General features: G+C 42.4%; 1 protein-coding gene across 1 annotated transcript; it reads left to right on the forward strand.

Annotated features, from left to right (window-relative positions):
- The first annotated feature begins 12028 nt into the window (after positions 1 to 12028).
- Positions 12029 to 18276, forward strand: ube2s (ubiquitin-conjugating enzyme E2S). The gene is made up of 4 exons (XM_085176174.1): positions 12029 to 12243; positions 13822 to 13969; positions 16969 to 17159; positions 17246 to 18276. The coding sequence occupies exons 1-4, from the start codon at positions 12241 to 12243 to the stop codon at positions 17603 to 17605; spliced, it is 702 nt and encodes a 233-aa protein (XP_085032300.1). The 5' UTR covers positions 12029 to 12240; the 3' UTR covers positions 17606 to 18276.
- Positions 18277 to 19384: the final 1108 nt, after the last annotated feature.

Genomic DNA, 19384 nt, shown 5'->3' on the forward strand with positions numbered 1-19384 from the left:
TTCTCCATATTATAATAAGAAAGTTAGAACTTAAAACAATTAAAACAGAAGCAAATAATCCATAAACTGAAAACTGTACATTTTCAAAATTTACATTATTACAGAAAAATGTTAAATCTGTCTGTTTTTTTTAATTGAGATAAATGTATTTATTTGCATTCCTGAACAGGAAAAGTTTTAATGGTTGGATGTTGCACTTGAATAATTTCTTAAAGAAGTCCAGCGTAGGAAAATTAATTCTGTTTAATGTGTGTCTAATAGATAACAAAATAATTTTTAGTTTTAAACAGATTTTTGAAATATTTTTTGACAGACTTTATGACAAGTAATCTAATAGATTTGTTAATTACTGTAACTGTTAGGGTGACAAAGTCCAAGCTCTGTCTTACTGTAGAGGCTAAGCCTACGCTTGAAGCCACTGAGGTATTTGTTGACAGGGATGACGCGCAATGTCACTGGTATGCATGAATATATTAAACTTGATACAGTCCAATAACTCCAGCCTTACTCACCTTGTCCTTTAGATTCTTTATTTTTACGATTTAACAAAGCAGCGCAGCGGTCACAAACTGTTTGCCTCCTTCCGATCAACAACACACTTGCCGCTAATTACGTGTGTCTACCTTAAATACATTCACCATACCAAAAAAAGTGACCTCTAGCGGCATACATAAGGTATCAACCCCAAAATTTCATAAAATATGGCAGTGTTTTGGAATCACTTAAAAGATCTCTCTAAACTTGATTATAAACAGTGGGACAGTTTTGGCAAAAAGGTCAAGATTTGGTCATGATGACCTGTGTGATCGAGCATCAGTATGGGGAAAAAGGGTGATTTAAGTGACTTTGAACATGGTATTGAACATTGATTGGTGGTGTGGTCTCAGACAAACTGGTCTGAGTATTTCAGAAACTGGTGATCTACTGGGATTTTCTCACACAACCATCTGTAGGGTTACAGAGGATCCTAAAAAAGAGAAAATATCTAGTGATCGACACTTCTCAAATGCTCAAATGTCAGGGGTCAGAGGAGAAGGGCCAGACTTTTTCAAGCACATAGGAAAGCAATAGCAACTCAACAAAAGCATGCAGAAGATGTTACACACTGAAGGACGACAGGGTTCATTCAGGTGCACATGAAGGTTTATTGCGCTGAAACACAGCAAAACAATTCAGTGTTACTGGCGGCTTCCATTGTAATAACTGGCCTGCGTTACTTTTGTAGCATTACGTGTAATGACCCTGTATTAATCAGCCCTTAACACACAGAGAAAATGACCAGTAAACAATAGACAACATAACATATACTGGCTGGTCTATTTCCTATAACTTTAACTGAAACCAGCTAACAGTTTCCTTTCACATTACTGATGGAACAACACGGTTACAGAGATTAATGCAGGAGGCTAACATGACTTAGCTAGCGCACAAACGTTACTAGCATTACCCACAGATAACGTGAAACAACTCCCTTATTCGTCTGTGAAGGTTCTCAGTCATCCAGGTCATCGTAGTCAAAGGAGCTTGCAAAGAAAAGCGTCTGGACTTCTTTAAGTTACTTGAAGACGTTTCACCTCTCATCCGAGAAGCTTCTTCAGTTCTAAGGTCAAATGGTGGAGAGTCCCAGATATAAACCTAGTGGGAGTGTCCCCCAACAGAGGGACAAAAGGACCCCCTGATGATCCTCTAATCGCCTGAGCCAAGGTGTGGAACTGGGTGTGGGTCCCAATCAGCCAGAGTTTCGGGTGAGTTCATTGTGAAACCTGGCCCCACCTTATCATGCGAATTCCTGAGGTCAGATGGCCCAGGGTGTGAGTGGGCGTTAAGGCGTCTGGGAAGGGATCTCAAAACTGGATTATAGATGGCAGAGAGTTGGTGTCGTAAACCACCGCCTCTGTTCAAAGATGGTCGCTCACAGTGGACATAGATGGCTTCTTTCACTCCTCTTTCAAACCATCTGTCCTCTCTGTCCAAAATGTGAACATTGGCATCCTCGAAAGAGTGTCCTTTATCTTTAAGATGCAGATGGACAGCTGAGTCTTGTCCTGTGGAGGTGGCTCTTCTGTGTTGTGCCATGCGCTTGTGAAGTGGCTGTTTGGTCTCTCCAATGTAGAGGTCTGGGCATTCCTCGCTGCACTGTACAGCATACACCACATTGTTAAGTCTGTGTTTTGCCGTTTTGTCTTTCGGGTGAACCAGTTTTTGTCTGAGTGTGTTGCTGGGTCTGAAGTACACCGGGATGTCATGCTTGGAGAAAACCCTCCTGAGTTTCTCTGATACACCGGCTACATAGGGGATGACAATGTTGTTGCGTCTGTCCTTATCCTCCCTCGCTGGTGTCTGATCTTCTTTTCTGTGCCTCTTTGCTGACTTTAAGAACGCCCATTTAGGATAGCCGCACGTTTTGAGTGCTTCCTTTACATGTGTGTGTTCCTTCTTTTTCCCTTCAGGCTTAGAGGGAACATGTTCTGCCCGGTGGTGTAGGGTCCTAATTACTCCAAGTTTGTGTTCCAGAGGGTGATGGGAGTCAAACAGGAGGTACTGGTGAACTCCCTTATTCGCTCACATTAAACACCATATAAACAAGAATTACACTCCAAACATGTTAAATAAGCATCAACTTTACATAAATGTATGTAGTGCTTGTATATTGCTCTCACCTGAAACACAGCAAAACAATTTAGTGTTACTGGCGGCTTCCATTGTAATAACTGGCCTGCGTTACTTTTGTGAAGGAATATTTTGCCAGTTACCCGTTTGGCTGAGCCGCCACTGCCACCTACTGGCGAAACTAAATATTGCCCTAACATCACATCAGGTGGGAGCAAATGAGCTTTTCGCTCTGTGTTATGATGCAAACTATTATCACAACAAATAGCAAAAAAAGATGATGGGGTGGGCACTAACGCATAAGGAACACATCTGAGACTTGTTCTTAATGCTCAAAATACTCAGGGTGCCACACCCTCCCCTACTTAATAAAAAAAGAAAGAAAGAGGGGAAAAAAAGGCTTCTGTCTATTTTTTCCTAAACTCTTTGAACATGTTTGCTGTTGTCAGTACATTTCTTATGTACTATTAGTACACCTATCCCTGGGTAACAATTATGGTTACACATACTTCTGACATCTGTTCAATGAAACATTGCAATTCAACAATTTGCATTCAGCAAATTAAAAGTCATGGTAAATGGACTGGTTCTTATATAGCGCTTTTCTACTCATCTGAGCACTCAAAGCGCTTTACATAACTTGTGCATTCACCCATTCGCACATCTTTCTAAGTGCTTTATAGCTAACATTCACACTCCGATGGATGCATCGGAGAGCAATTTGGGGTTAGTATCTTGCCCAAGGATATTTGGCATGCAGACTAGGGGAAGCCAGCCAATCGAACCACCAACCTTCCAATCAGTAGATGACCTGCTCTACCACCTGAGCTACAGCCACCCCATGGTAGAAGCTAATCATGAATCATGTTGTGCCAAGTAACCATTTTTCTCCCTCAAGGTTAGTAAACAAGTTCATCATGTTACTCTGAATTTCTGACTGTAACCAGACTCAATATTCGGCCAACAATACACTAGTCTGTTACCACACTTAACTTTGTTTACATATAAAGGCATTTTTTACAGATGGTCATCATCATCATATGTTCAGCATGTGACAAGTTAGCACACACCATAAGAAGGAGTGGTAGATTCTATCCATTGTCTTTTGGTGCTACGTTTGCTCTATTCTGCTTGTCACAATGTTCATGTTAATGTCTTCATTTTGGATCAGTTTCTTATTACTGTCTCTCACACCTTGCTGGTATATCTTCAGGCCACCAAGGCCTCCACAGTCTCTGGGTGCAAATAGCTCCCATCTTAACACTGTCCATATCAGCTTGTCTGACTGTGGGTTGTCCTAATATATCATATGTCAGCATTTTGGGCTGACGTCGCTCTCTCTTGGGGTGTCTGAAGACAGGTGACAACCCTTGTTCACTGTTGGAGTCACTGTCTCCTTGCTCATCTTGTTGTTCATCCTGTGACTCCTGGTGGTTGTAATGTTGCTCTGCTGTCTGCAACTCAGGTTCGTGTATCTCTCTGCGGTCCTGTAAGAAAGGGTCGAAGTCAGCTGTTTGAGGCTCCCCCAGTTGTTGTTCACCCACCAGCGATTCCAGGGTTGGAGGGATAATGGTGGTGGTACTGTTTTGCTGTGGAAACCTCCACACAAGCTCACCCTCATCCTCACTCTCTATGTCTGTGTCTTGTTGTAGTAGCTGTTGTTGAGCTTCTACCCCCTTTTGTCTCAGGCTTTTTCTTCTTTCGTTTTGCTCCTGTCTGTGTGGTTTTTCTACAGGTAGACTGTCACATGGAAGCAACAGGTTCCTGTGTACTGTGCGGCTTTTTCCTCCGCTCTCTGGCTTGATCTCATAAACTGGGATATCAGGGCTTTTTTGACTCACCACCACATATACTGTATCCTCCCAGTATGACCGAAGCTTGCCTGGGCCTCCTCTCTCCTTGAGGTTGCGGAGCAGGACTCTGTTCCCCGGATGAAGTTGAGCTCCGTAGATCTTACGGTTGTAATACTGTTTACCCCTCGAAGCTTCTTTTTGGGCTGCCATAGATGCAATCTCATAGGCCTCCTTCATTCGGGATTGCCATTTTGTCACATAATCCTCGAAGCTTAATTGCTGTTCCTGTGAAGGCAAGTTGAACAAGATGTCTATAGGAAGTCTTGGAGTACGGCCAAACAACAAATAGTACAGGGAAAACCCAGTAGCCTCATTCCGAGTGCAGTTGTAGGCGTGCACCACTTTTGTCAATGATTCCTTCCAGTCTGCTTTTTCAAGGTCAGTTAGTGTTCTCAACATGGACAACAAAGTTCTGTTGAAACGCTCCACTTGCCCATTTCCTTGTGGATGGTATGGGGTAGTGTGAGAGCCACGTAAACCACAGACTTTTTGCAACTGGGAAAACATCTGATTCTCAAATTCCCTGCCCATGTCATGGTGGATTCGTGCTGGGAAACCAAAGTTCAGAGCAAAGTGATTGAAGACCTTATCCACCACTGTTTTTGCAGATTTGTTTTTTGTTACATAAGCTTGTGCAAAACGTGTGAAGTGGTCCATCACTACCAGTATGTACTCATATCCCTGTTTACAAGTCTCAAGGTGCAAAAAGTCTATGGACACAAGCTCAAATGGGAATGTCGTTGTAATGGTGGTCAGTGGGGACCTGGTAATCTTACTTGGCCGCTTTCTCTTGAGGTATTCGCAGGCATGCATTACAAAATGCTCCACATAGCTTTGCATTCGAGGCCAGTAGAACCTGTCCCTTATTAAACACAGAGTTCTTTCTGCCCCCAAATGTCCCATCTCTTTGTGCAGTTCCCTGAACACAGTATCACGATGCTCTTTAGGGAGAAGGAGCTGATCTCTGCCTTTCACTCTCCTATAGAGGACTCCATCATCATTTATGTGCACTCTGCTCCACTGCCTCAGCAAGATTCTGACATCAGGGGGTTCTGCTGTTAGGGCACGACCTTTTGGTAAGTAGTTGTTGATTTTGTGTTGTAAAAAGCGACCGATGATGGGATCTTTCTCCTGACTCACTCGGATTTCCTCTGGTGACAGAGACTTTCCAGCAGACAGTGTGACCGCGTCTTGCACTAAACTGACGGCACTCAGGCTGACAACAACAGTTTCATGCAGCAGATTCTCCCTCTGCAATACTGCACTTTCAACAGCAGCTCTAGTGACACCCTGTTTGATTTCTGATGTGCACTGTGCCATATACTGCTCAATGTTTAGCGGTAAGCGGGATAGGCCATCTGCATCTGCATTTTTCTTCCCTGGCCGGTATTTGATAGTAAAGTTGAAGTCAGCCAGTTCACTCACCCAGTGGTGGCCTGTGGCGTTCAGCTTTGCTGTCGTAAGGACATATGTCAAAGGGTTATTGTCTGTGTAGACAACAAAATGTGGGGCGTAATATAGGTAGTCCCGAAAGCGTTCACAGACTGCTCATTTTAAAGCCAAGAATTCCAGCTTTCCCGAATGCATATGATAGTTTTTCTCAGGGGGTGTTAATGTCCTTGAGCCATATGCATTGACCTTCATCTTGCCTGCTTGCTTTTGATATAACACAGCTCCCAGGCCCTGTTGTGAGGCATCACAATGGAGTACAAAGGGCTCTGAGAAATCAGGGTAACCCAAAATAGGTGGCTGTGTTAGACAATCAGTCAACTAATTTAGGGCATTTTGATGGCTCTCAGTCCATTTAATGGGTGTGTTAGGCGGTGGTCGACCTTTCAGTTTTGTCTTAACCACTTTCCCCTTTGTCCTGGGCACTGGTGGCGGTGCTTTATCTGGAGGCAGTGTCAGCAACTGGTACAGGGGTTTTGCCTCTTTTGAAAAGTTTGGAATATAGGATCTATAGTAGGACAGGAATCCTATGACCCGACTCAGGTACTATTTCCGCTGGGTCCATGGTATATCCCTCTTCGGACACCATCCAACCAAGGAAACGTACCTTTCTCTTGAAGATGTCACATTTCTGTGGGCTGAGTTTGATACCATGTTTTTGGTATCTCTGAAGGACGGCTCTGATGTGTTCAAGATGAGTATCAAATGAAGTAGAATGGACTAGGTTGTCGTCCAAATATGGCTGACAGATTACATCCCGCAGTCCCCTTAAACAGTCCTCCATGCTCCGCTGAAACTCTGCTGGGGCTGAGCTGAGGCCAAAGGGTATGCGGTTCCACTGGTACAAGCCCCAAGGTGTGATGAAGGCTGTCAGGGGGCGACTTTCAGGGTCCAGGAACCCCTGATGGTATGCTTTCCCCTGATCAAGAACAGAGAACAGGAGCTGCCATGAAGGGAATCTAGCATATCCTGAATTCTGGGAATTGGGTGTCTGTCTGGTACTGACTTCCGGTTGAGTTCCCTGTAATCACAGCACAATCTCAATTCACCTGACTTCTTCCGAACGCAGACGATTGGAGACGAGTAGGGTGACCTGGACTCTGAAATCCACCCACGGTTCAGCAGGTCTTGAAGATAGTCTTTCACCTCTTGGTGCAGAGGCTTTGGCACAGATATGTAGGTCTTTCGAACAGGTGTTGTGTCATGCAATGTGATGTGCATGTTTAAACTGGGGATGCACCCAACATCTTTATCATCATAAGCAAAAGCATGACATTCCTCTCTTAACAGCTGTCTCACCATTTGTTGTTCATTTTCACTGAGATGGTCCAACTTAACTGGAGGGTCCCACTGAGGTGGCTTATGGTTGGAGGAGGGTGTGTTCATAACCTCATTCACCTGTATAGGAGGCTGTGACGAAATCTGCTCCACTGAGTCTTGTGTCTTTTCAGGGGTGATGGGGTACACTGCTTTTATTTCTTCCAGATGTCCCAGAACAGTGTGAGGAATTAAGTTGACATCCCGCTTGTTGGTATTAGCTATCGCGACTGGGATGTACACTGACCTGCCCTCCATTATTGTGACCAGTCCCTCTTGAATGACAAGACCCTCAGGCAACTGCGATGGTTCATTCGGGACAAATAACAGATTCTGTCCTGAAAACTGGGCTCCAATGTGTGCACGGACATATGTGGTGGTAATCTCTTCAGCAGCCAGACATAGTCCCCTCTTTCCTGCCAGTACTGTGCCCACACTTTGGTTTTGGTCTGGTGACTGCAATAGTTTTAGTACTGATTTAGCAGTGTGTACTGATACTGAGAGGATTTGGCTGATTTTTCGAACGTTGCGTGATCTTGGTTGTCGCTTGCCCCATTTACTCACAACTTCCTCTATTACATTAAATCCAATAATGGGCAGTTGTGCAAAATTGGGCTCACTGGATACAAGCATTGGGACTAGAAGACAATTTTCAGGGTTACAGTCCAAATAGAATTCTGTCTCTACCCACCCATCATATGAGATTTCACTACCATTAGCTGCTAAAGCTACTAGAGGTTCTGTTCCCAACAGCTCCGCAAGTGGCCTGACAGTGCTGTGTGGTAGGTGTTGTTCTCGCCATTCATTGTTAGTCAGACTTGCCTGAGCTCCGGTGTCCCACAGGGCCTCTACTGGTACCTTATCTAGGTGGCACTGAACTGTGCATATTTTCCCAATGAGACTGATGAGCTTGGTTTACCGTTATGAGGGTATATAGCCATTAGATGTGTCACTTGTCAATTTGTTGCTGTTTGGCTCTTTGGGGCCAGTTTCAGTGCGTGTGGAGTCATTTTGTGGTGCTTGTTGATGCGAGGTGTTTTGCACATAGACAGGATTTACCTGGGACCTGGGTGATGAGTGGGCTACTGTGTGGCTCAGTAGCCCCCTCCCGTTTCCCTGGGTGATCCTAGCCTGCCTGCACCCTCAGGAAAGGTGACCCTCCTGACCACAGCGGTAGCAGTGTCTACACAGGTCACCAAGCTGAGCCTCTCTGCACATTTGGCAACCTCTAGCACGTCTTGTTGTAGGAGAGAACCGACTGTCCATACTTGACCTTACTTTTGTTGCTTCTAAAGTCTCATTAAACATTTTCTTTACTTCAAGCACATCAGCTTTCAGGCCTTCAATCAGCTTAGCTGTCTCTGAATCCAGGCCCTTATTCTGTCCTTGCTTTTTCTTTGTGGCACCTCCTTCACCCCCCTTTGTCTGAGTTTCATCCTTTCTGTCTGGTTCACTGTTCAAAGGTGGCTGAGTGTGGTTGTGCTGTGACTCTGTGTGTACCTCATTTATCCTTGGTGTTTTTACTGTAGTATTTCTCCTCAGATTATTTTGTCGCTCTAATTCAAGGCTGGCTGCTTCATTTATCTTCTCAATTAGAACCTCATATGTTACTTGGTAGTTGCTAAGATAAGGCTTTAACTGAAACTTCATGGCTTCGCTGAGGAGGCCAGTCTCTAATGAGCGCAGGAACTTGCGCTGAATTAAGTCTGGGCTGAACGGCTCCCCTTCCTCATCATCACCAGACTTCCAGAGCAATTTCTCTCTGAGTTCTATTGCCCTGAACAGAAAGCACTGAGCAGATTCTTTGGGGTCTTGGGATATGCTCATGAGTTGATGAAGCAGGTCAGCTGACAAGTCTACTTTGTAATGTCCCCGTAATATAGTTCTTAGTGTGGGAAGTGTGAGGTCACGTTTCACTTCCAGCAAGTCTTGAAGGTGAAGGCCAGGGCTTACTGCCTTAATCACAGCTTCAATGATTTCAGTCTCTGAGTAGCCTTTCTTAAGCCCGGAATCAATTTGGTTGGTCAAGCTAGTGAAAGATAACTTGTCTTTTTGTCCTGCTTCCCCGATCTGACCCCAGATCCAAAAGTCTTTTCTCAGTGTCACTTCTGGTGTAGTAAAGGGTGCAGGCTGACTTACTTGTTTTTCACTTATCCCAGCTGCACCTCTAAACTCTGTCCCCAACGCTTCAATTTTTTATTCCAGAACACGTCGTGCTTCTGCTTGAGCTTGTTGGAGCTGACTGTACTCTTGTTTCAGTCTTTCTATCTCACTGAGCTCTGCTCGTTGTATCTCCACTTCAGTCACAGGATGTTCTTGTAATGACTGTATGAATGACTGGAGATCACGGATGAACTGCTGAAACACTTCAGATTCCTCTGTTTTTTCAATCTCGTCCAGAGTACTTTCTGCCAGCCGAATCAGAGGATGTCGGGACTGTCCTTTAAAACCCACCCCTGCTGGTTTGCTGCACTTAAGATGCTGGCATACCTTGGTGAGTTCGGGTTTCCCAAGTGTCCACAATGCTGTGCTAATCTCATCCTGTAGTTGTTCCATCTTTACCAGATGTTGATTTAATGTGTTCTAGGTTATTGTCTGGAGCAGGAAATATGCTCCTAGCTGCTGGCTCGCCAAATTATGTTACACACTGAAGGACGACAGGGTTCATTCAGGTGCACATGAAGGTTTATTGCACTGAAACACAGCAAAACAATTCAGTGTTACTGGCGGCTTCCATTGTAATAACTGGCATGCGTTACTTTTGTAGCATTACGTGTAATGACCCTGTATTAATCAGCCCTTAACACACAGAGAAAATGACCAGTAAACAATAGACAACATAACATATACTGGCTGGTCTATTTCCTATAACTTTAACTGAAACCAGCTAACAGTTTCCTTTCACATTACTGATGGAACAACACGGTTACAGAGATTAATGCAGGAGGCTAACATGACTTAGCTAGCATACAAACGTTACTAGCATTACCCACAGATAAGGAACACATCTGAGACTTGTTCTTAATGCTCAAAATACTCAGGGTGCCACAAAGAGCATTTCTGAAAGCACAACATGCTTAAAGCTACAGGGCTACAATCATACTGGGTGCCACTCCTGCCAGGTAAGAAAAACGCATCGTTTTCTCTCCCATCCACACGGCGTTTTCGCTCATGGAAAACGCAGCGTTTTGAAAACGCTCTCGAAAACGCATACATTTGAAAACGGTGTGGACAGCGAAAACAGAGACTTTCTAAAACGATGACGCATGTTAGTCATGTGATGCAGTCATGTGACCAATTAAACTAAGATAGCAGAGGGCATTATAAAGCAATTCTTTTGTTTGCTCTCAATTTTGACAGCCCTATTAAAGATTAATATCAGTTTGTATATCCTCAGATAGCTTTTCTTCAAATTCTTTAAATCTCACTCGCGTTTTGCAACTTTGCATTTTTGTGTTACTCGCAGTAACAGCTCCACCTCATTGCTAGTCCATTTAAAAAACTCTGTGCTTTTCCTTAACATTTTGCAGCAATGTTTCAAAGAGCTGGAAAGTAAATAAGCAGCAGACAGAAATAAGGCAGGTCGAATCTTCTTGCGTTTCACGCATGCGCATTACTGGAACGTAAGTGTTTTCAGCCGTTTCAATGTGGAGGTGCAACTCTGTGAAAACGACTGAAAAACACTAGCATGGACGCCGAGCGTTTTCAGACGAAAACGCCGTTTTCAGACGAAAACGCCGTTTTCAGATCTATCCGGGCTAGTGTGGACGTAGCAGGCTCACAATGACTGAACAATCAAATACTGGAAAATGTTGCCCAGTTTGTGAGTCTTGATTTCTGCTATAACATTAAACATGAAAGTAGACATCCTGCCTTGTCCCAATGGTTAGGGCTGCTGCTGGTGTTGTAATAGTGTGAGGATATTTTCTTGGCCAATTTTGGGTACCAACTGAGCCTATCTGTGATTATGTCCATCCCCTCATGACCACGGTGTGCATATTTTTTGATGGCTGCTTCCAACAGGATAATACACCATGTCACAAACCTCAAATCATCTCAAACTGGTGTCTTGAACAAGAAAATTAGTTTACTGTCCTCAAATGCCCTCCACAGCCAGTTTACTTCAGTCTAATAGAGCACCTTTGGGCTATGGTGGAAAGGCATATTCACATCATGGATGTGCAGCCAACAAATCTGCTTCTACTGTGTGATGCTATTGTGTCAATCTGAACCAAAATTTCTGAGGAATGTTTCCAGCACCTTGTTGAATGTCATAAAGAATTAAAATAGTTCTGAAACCAAAAACGGCTCCAGAGCAGTACTAACAAGGCATAGGTCACCTAAAAGAGGGTCTGATGAATAAATGTTAATTGTGTTGTTATTTTTGGTGGTGTATTGCTCAGGCACGTTTCTATACTACACGAATACGAAAAAAACTGAGTGTAATTTAATTCAGTTATTGTTATTGCCAGTTAGAGTGAACTTAATTAACCATCATTAAAATAAATCTATCATACAACGTAACAAAAGTGACCCCGCTTATTAAGTTAAGTATTTATCTATTGAATAAATTAGGCTGGCTGGTTTAAACAGTGGGCGTTTCTTAACTTTGGTGTTCAATGTAGCTGGTGCTGATCTTTCAGTATCGATTAGATTTGTGAGTTTTTCAAATGGACCTATCGCTGGCGTGTATCAGATGTACATTTCACTCTATGCGGCTGATAGGGCTTTTTGATGTGACGCAGCTCTATCGCTGCATTTCGATTGGTCTGTCTCTTCTGACGTTTCACACCACTATGCCGGTCATTGGTCTGTGCTTTAAGGTTCAACTGAGGATTGTATTTTTGTTCCTGTGTCAACGTAGAGAAGAAAAGAAGAACGGCGATCATCAGCCAGTCGGCTAAGTTTTCATCAAATATAGTTTTTCACTCCTCTAGACTCTATTAGAAACGGTTCTTTATATCTGACACCAGCCAGACACCCACCACCCAAGCAGAGCTCCTTTTTGAAGATGGTAAGATCAACCTCTTAGCTAACAGCTAATGGGAGACACTGCTAGCTCTAACCGATTTTAGCTGTCGATTTTTTTTTTATTTTTCGATTTTTATGGGAGGTTGTGTCTATTTGTTGAAAGTTAATGCGTTTATTAAAGTCTTCAGATGTATATTGGTGTAATTAATATGTACCTTTATACACAATAGAAACTATTACCACTAAACCAAAAGCTTCTTTAACACGAAATCTAATCGAGGCATTTGCTAGGCTAGGTATGCTAACGGTAACATAAAGTTAACATTGCCCGTCGACTGTTTAACTGGTATTAATTATCTACTGTTGTGCCTTTAAAGCATACTTCAAGTTGATCAAGTTATAACTCATCTGACTTCTGTGAGGATGCTTAACGTGGTGCGGGGACCGCTGGCTCGATGATGAAACCGTAGTTCCCCCAGAGGAGCTCCAGCTCATGTTCATTACGTAAATACGTGTTAAAATTAGGAAGATAATGACTGGCAAGCGCAGATTACAGAGAAAAGCTTGTGTAAAATGACAGCAGATCCGCAGCGGAAAATGTAGATGGTCTCAGGTGGTGCCGATGATAGATTTTTCTTCTGCCATATGGCCGATCGACACATTATTAAAATGTGTGGAACGAAATCATCAAAACCATACAAAAAATATGTTTTAGTGTGTAATGAGTCGATACCTACCTACATAATAAACATTTTGATAATATGTTAAATTTACTTCACTCACACTCGCTGTATATTAAAGAAAACGTGTCCAGTGTGCTAACAGACCAACATGTTGAGGCAGTGTCATATTTATTTGTTAGTCCAAGTTTAGGAAAGTAAACACGTGGCTGTAAAATGTGTACATCTACAGAGACAAAGGTTTTTGCAGTAAGCCAAAAACGAAGTGTGAAATAAATATTTGAGTAGACTGAAATACAAAAAAAAAAGTGAAAATCAGAATGTAGAGGAAATAGCTTTAGCCAGTTTGGTTGTCAACATAAACTGCCTAATGCTGAAACTAAATATTTTCAAAGATTAAAAATGAACTAAAATGAGTGAACCCAATCTGGAAATTAAATGAATGCTGAATGCTTAAAAATAAAAAGTCAAAACATGTGAAAAATATAAACTAGTGGGGGTTTTTTTTAAGTCCCAAAGTCAGCTGAAATAACACTGAATAATATAGGACAATTGTTGCTATAGAAAAGGAAAATAAATTTACATTGTACAAACTATCACATAACAAATGGGGAGGGGGGGGGGTGTAATGAAATGTGCTTCATTTTTTTCTGTACTTCTTGATGTCAAAACTGCGTAATTTGTTTAAGTCTAGTTCTCAGCATTAGTAACACGTCCCAGTGTCCTACACAAAGATATTCTTTTCTTTTTTTCTGAATCTGGTGATCCTCTATTTGTTGAGTTTTTTTTCAGCTGCTTTGACTTACATGCTTTAAATGTAAAGCTTTATCTTAACAGTACCTGAGGTGAAGTTACAGCCTTCATTTTTCCTCATTCTTAGTAAGAGTACAGCTTGGTCATTCCTGTTAGCGCTGTGCTAAACTATCGTTATGTCTCTCCAGAACTCCAATGTGGAGAATTTGCCCCCTCATGTTCTTCGCTTGGTCTATAAAGAAGTTTCAGCTTTAGCAGCAGATCCACCCGAGGGCATTAAGATTTATCCCAGCGAAGAAGACATAACAGAGCTTCACACAGCAATAGAGGGACCAGGTAAGGATTATGATATGGTGTCATCACTTCACACTTAGAGCAGGACCGACACAACTCTTGGGAGTAAACTCACCATGTGTATTTGCAGTATGGTCTTTGCATAATTTAGGGCTTTAGAGTCGCAAAAGTTTCTTTAAGATCTCTAGTTTGAACCAGATTTGTCGAGTTTGTCCCGACTTAAAATATTTTATCATAAAAGATCAGTACAGAGCATTTCATATTTCATTAAATAGACAAATTGTCAGAGACTGATGAGTAAAATAAACTTAACGAAATCCATACTAATTATATTACTTCTGTCCTCGAATAACTGATGTGGAAATTTATTTTCAAAATCAGCGATAAAATATCCTAGTTTAGTCACCTTGCAGCTTGTATTTTCAAGGTTTTTTTGTGTATTCTTAAATATATTATCTCTCAGGGTTTTTCCTGCATGCAAAAATTTCTAGGTTTCTAACAAAAATATTTTAGCCCATTTTCTTTTTAGGCTGTTTTTTTTCCTTCAACATTACATGCATTCTTGTTTTTGAAAATGTCCAGAAATAAATTCAGATGTCTGTTAAGTAAGGTGACAGACACTCGCCGCCTTCACTGTGTGCCAGTCAGTTGTGCTAGTGTGTTATAGTCATTAATCAAAGGGTCACCAGTGTCCAGGAAAAACCCCGAGCTCTGCGTCATGTTCGCAGCAAACTGTGCGTTTACAGTGTGTTAGTTACTTCACCACTTCACATCCAGAAAAACAGCTTCAAACAATAATATTTAAAGTCTGTGAGTTTCTTATTGATAGCCAACTTTGTATTATCAGCTCAAGGTAATAACATGACTGGTGATGGCTGAGCTGAGTCAGCTGTCTGCTCCATGATTTTTAGGTATTATTGAAGCTTAAATGGAAGCCATCAGCTTTGATGGAATCTTTTACTATCTGTACATAATTTAGTTTTTGTGCTGTTAATTTGTAGAATAATAAATCCTCAAGGCCTGTTTTACATTTCTATTTCCTCCTTCGTGGAGCTTTCAAAATTTATACTGTTGTGTAATCACTTAAATTATGGGTTTTGTGGGTGTTGTTAATGTCATGTGAGACACATAAGTCACTTTAAAGTATCATGATATCTTGCCACTATGCACTTATTGCTTCAGATGTTATTTTTAAGTAGGCCTTGAAGAGCCAGACACTTGTCCACATTTTCTACTCCTCCACAGAGCCCCGTCGCTGCATCAGTTTCATTTATTGGGCACTGACATTTATATCTGATTTCAGATCAGGTAATTTATTATGTTAAAGCGGCAGTGCAGTGTGTTTCATAATGTCAAATTTTTGTCGTTGCTACTTGGCATACCTGGTTAAAAGCTGAAGTAGGGCTGGGCGATATGACCCAAAATTCATATCTCGATATTTTTTAGCTGGGTGGCGATATAAGATATATATCTCGATATTTTTTTAAAGCCATAAGTCACACTGTGTCCCAGATGTCACACAGGCATTTTTATTTACATACAGCATAGATTTACATAAAGAAATTACTCAAAAAGAAATTATGAGCATTTATTAAATAATCATGCTCCATAAATAAAAGAAAACAATGTTGTTTTTGTGCATAACAAAAAGCTCAGAATTGTGCAGTCAAAATGTAAACTAACAGACGCTGAGCATAATAACAAAGACAGATTTCACAGCTGCTCTGTTCCCAACTTCTACTGCGTGACTGACAGCCTTGAGTTTGAAATCCTCTTTGTAACCATGTCTCTTAACAGGTGCCATTTATGGCCCTTATACACACAATACGGTAATATTACGTTGAAGCACAGTACGTATCACTCCGCGAGGCTCCAGACTACGGTAGCCGTAATGCTCCGACAATCTATCAAGCGCTGCATCTCCTTAGCTTACCAAAGTCGTACTAAAACATTTTTTGACAGATTGCTGAGCGCCGTGTACCACCTAAAATCGGTTCGCGGTCAGTAAGCACAACCAGAATTCATACATAAGCCGCGCTGTCAACTTTTGAGAAAATGAAGGGATTCTAGGCCGTGCAGCCCCTGTGGGCTGACGTTAGCATGGTTAGCTCGTTAGCGCGGTTAGCTCGTTAGCGCGGTTAGCTCGCTAACACGTTGACGCCGTCCAGCCCCACAACTCGCTAACGGAGATTTGCCGTGTCCATCGTGTCGCTGCCTGCAGGTGAAGCTATGGGGGAGGAGGGGGAGTTGTGTTCAGTGAAGGAGGGGCGAGGCCGAGTAACGTTGCGTAGAGACAAAAGTGGACGAAAGAGAGGCAAACGTGTGGCTCCACAAGTATAATTATAACGTAACATAGACTATATCGATATAAAGGATATTGTCACATCTTATATCTCGTATGAAAATATATCGATATTTTTTAAAAGATCGATATATCGCCCAGCCCTAAGCTGAAGCGTACACAGACAGATGGGGATGATGGTCAAACAAGAAATATCAGATCAAATATCAGATTATTTCATTGGAAACTGATAGAACTGATAAATGCAGGAAATTGGCTTAAACGCAAGTGACAAGGATTTGAAATGGCCTCGTAAACTTCCTTACTCTTCTCTCTCGAAAGAATATTGTGTTTATTTCACTTTGTTACCACTGATGAAAGGATAATATTAGATGATTTTTGTACACAAATCTCCTGTTCCTTAAAAAGTCTCCTCGCTTTAAGAAACCAGTCTAACAGATGGTAAGATTAAATCTTCGATGCTGGCACAGTTTTCATTCTGGAACCTTTTTTTTTTTTTTAAACCAAGACTAGGTGTCAAGGAAAAGTGTCAGGTGGTATTTCTTCAGCTTTGAAATATTTGCTGTTATGTGACAGATTTGAAATGATAGTTAATGTGCTCTGTGACTGACTGACTTGTATGTGCTGAATGTGTGTTGTCAGAGGACTCGGTTGCAGCTCTGTGACCCTCTTTTTCTGGATGAAGTTTGGCAGAGTCAGGACATAATGTTCATGTGATGAATTCTTTATACTTCAACAGAGGGAACTCCATTTGCTGGTGGCATTTTCCGAATGCGTCTGGTCCTCGGGAAGGACTTCCCTGCGGTTCCACCCAAAGGGTATTTCCTGACCAAGATTTTTCACCCCAACGTGGGTCATAAGGGAGAGATCTGTGTCAACGTGCTGAAGAGGGACTGGAAGGCAGAACTCGGCCTCAAACATGTCTTACTGGTAAGACGGATGATCTGTGTGTTTGTTTCAGTATCGCTTGTGTTGAGGCCACTAATTTCACATCTCTTTCCTTCACTTTCCTACAGACAATCAAGTGTCTTCTAATCCATCCGAACCCAGAATCGGCTCTGAACGAAGAGGCCGGCCGCTTGCTGTTAGAGGACTATGCTGAGTACGAGTCCCGGGCCCGCCTGCTCACAGAGATCCACGCCATGGGCGGCACTTCTGGGGCACCTCAGGATCCTAATGACGGCCCCCAGCCAAAGAAGCATGCAGGTGACCCGATGAAGAGAGCGGGACCCAGTGCGGCGTCTGTGCCAGCAGCTTTGGGTAATGGAGCCAACGGAGCCAGCACCACCACCAGCAATAGCAACAGTAGTAGTAGCACTAATAATGTAGCAGGGAAGAAGAAAGCAGATAAAAAGCGTGCGTTGAGGCGACTTTAATACCTCCATAGAAATTCTCAGTGGGTGTGTGTGTGTGTTTGTGTGAATGTGGGAGAGTAAATTTAAATATTGAAGTATACTGATGATGTTTTTGTTCCCTTTGACTCTTTATACCCTGAAAATCCAGACTTCCCACTTTGTACTTATACCTTATTCTTTGTCTTTCCATCACTCTGTCTTGTCCTGTTGGTGTCACGGGTTTAATTCTTCCCATACCTGAAGACAGTGACAAATTGTTGCTTTTCTGAAATGAAAGAATACACTTTCAGTCTAAAAAAACAAAAAAAAACATCATGCCATCAGTTGTGATTTTCCTTTGGCCTACTGTGAATGAATGATACTTAATGCGATTCACTGTGCAAACCACGGCCTCTGATGTTTGTCCATTAATGAGATATAGCTCCTGTCGTCTCAGACTTAATAGCAGCCATTTTTTAAAGCGTTTCTTGGTAAAAGCAACTGTGATGGTACTGTGTACTGCACAGCCTGACTCATTGTCGAGTCTGAACCACGATGCTACCTTAAAGTCAGGTTTTTAAATTCAGCTCAAAGGAAATGATGGAAGAAGGCGCTAAAATTATGCAACGTCCAAATTGTATTCTTTGTTTTGTGATCCAATTTAGGTAAAGGTGTAAAGGTATGGATTGTTTCAAGTAAAGGAAGTCTGCTGTTTTGTTTGTTTTTTTTTTTTCTGACTTTTTAAAACTGTTTCACTGACCAGTATTTTCAAAAGCTGTTTTTAATCGACACGTCCATATTCAGCTGTCTTGTGGTTGTGTGTGAAGATGTAGCTCAGTGGCTGTAAGGGAACAGGGTAGATGGCATGCGCATGCCACCTCAACTGTTCTCTGTATTTAGGCATACTGTGGTGTGACTCGCTTCAACTACCCCTGCCTCCTAACAAAAGCAGCATGTCCTCTCAGATGCACCGCACGCCGACCAGCCGCGTGGGTACCAGAGATGACAAGTGCCTAGTTTGAACCAACTTGCCCCTCCATCCGTGGCAACTGCAGGGTTTCTCGGGCAGATTTTCTTTCCGTTCTTAAATGCATGCGGGGCCTACATTTCCCAAGGAAACACACTGAAGCGCTGTTTTAATTTGGATGGAAAAGGTGCCTCTGAAACTCCTGTTACTGTGCACACTGTCTGGCTGGATAGCTTGTGTCCATTTTAAATTATTTAAATTAATAAAATGTTGAAATACCAGAAGTGAAATGGAAAATCAACTGTTTGCGTTTTTTCTTTGGTCCTGCAATGTTGAAATTAATGCTAAGAACAAATGCAAATGAGGCTTTTCCAGTGACGTGTATTAGCACATTTTGTTTATAGTGGTCTCCTGTTCCGCAGTGATGGAATAACCATTATGAGGAAAAACGAGTAATTGCATCCACCCCAGCAAACCAGTGAGTCGAAGTGCACCCGATAGAGTGTCATTGGGCCATCTAATGAAGGGCTCCACTGGCCTCTGCTGCCAACATGCAGCAGCCCACCCACCTGTGTAGAAATAGCAGCCTGCCACGCAGGTAATTATCAGACCCTTCTTAGACACCTGGGGCTCCGTGTAACCCTTTACACCTTCCTCAAGACCCGTTTTGGAAGTGCTTACCTCCTTCAACACCTGGTATAAACATCCATGCGGTGAAAACCCACACCGTGCTATTAATCATAAACACAGTCAAGATTTTGACGTGTGTGAGAGATATGTAGTCTGGGTCAGGTGTAATATGAATGCATGCTGGTGTTTCTGTCACATAAGTGCGTGACTCATCCTGTAGGCCT

The sequence above is a fragment of the Neolamprologus multifasciatus genome, chromosome 11 (genome assembly GCF_963576455.1).
Source record: "Neolamprologus multifasciatus chromosome 11, fNeoMul1.2, whole genome shotgun sequence".
Lineage (NCBI taxonomy): Eukaryota > Metazoa > Chordata > Actinopteri > Cichliformes > Cichlidae > Neolamprologus > Neolamprologus multifasciatus.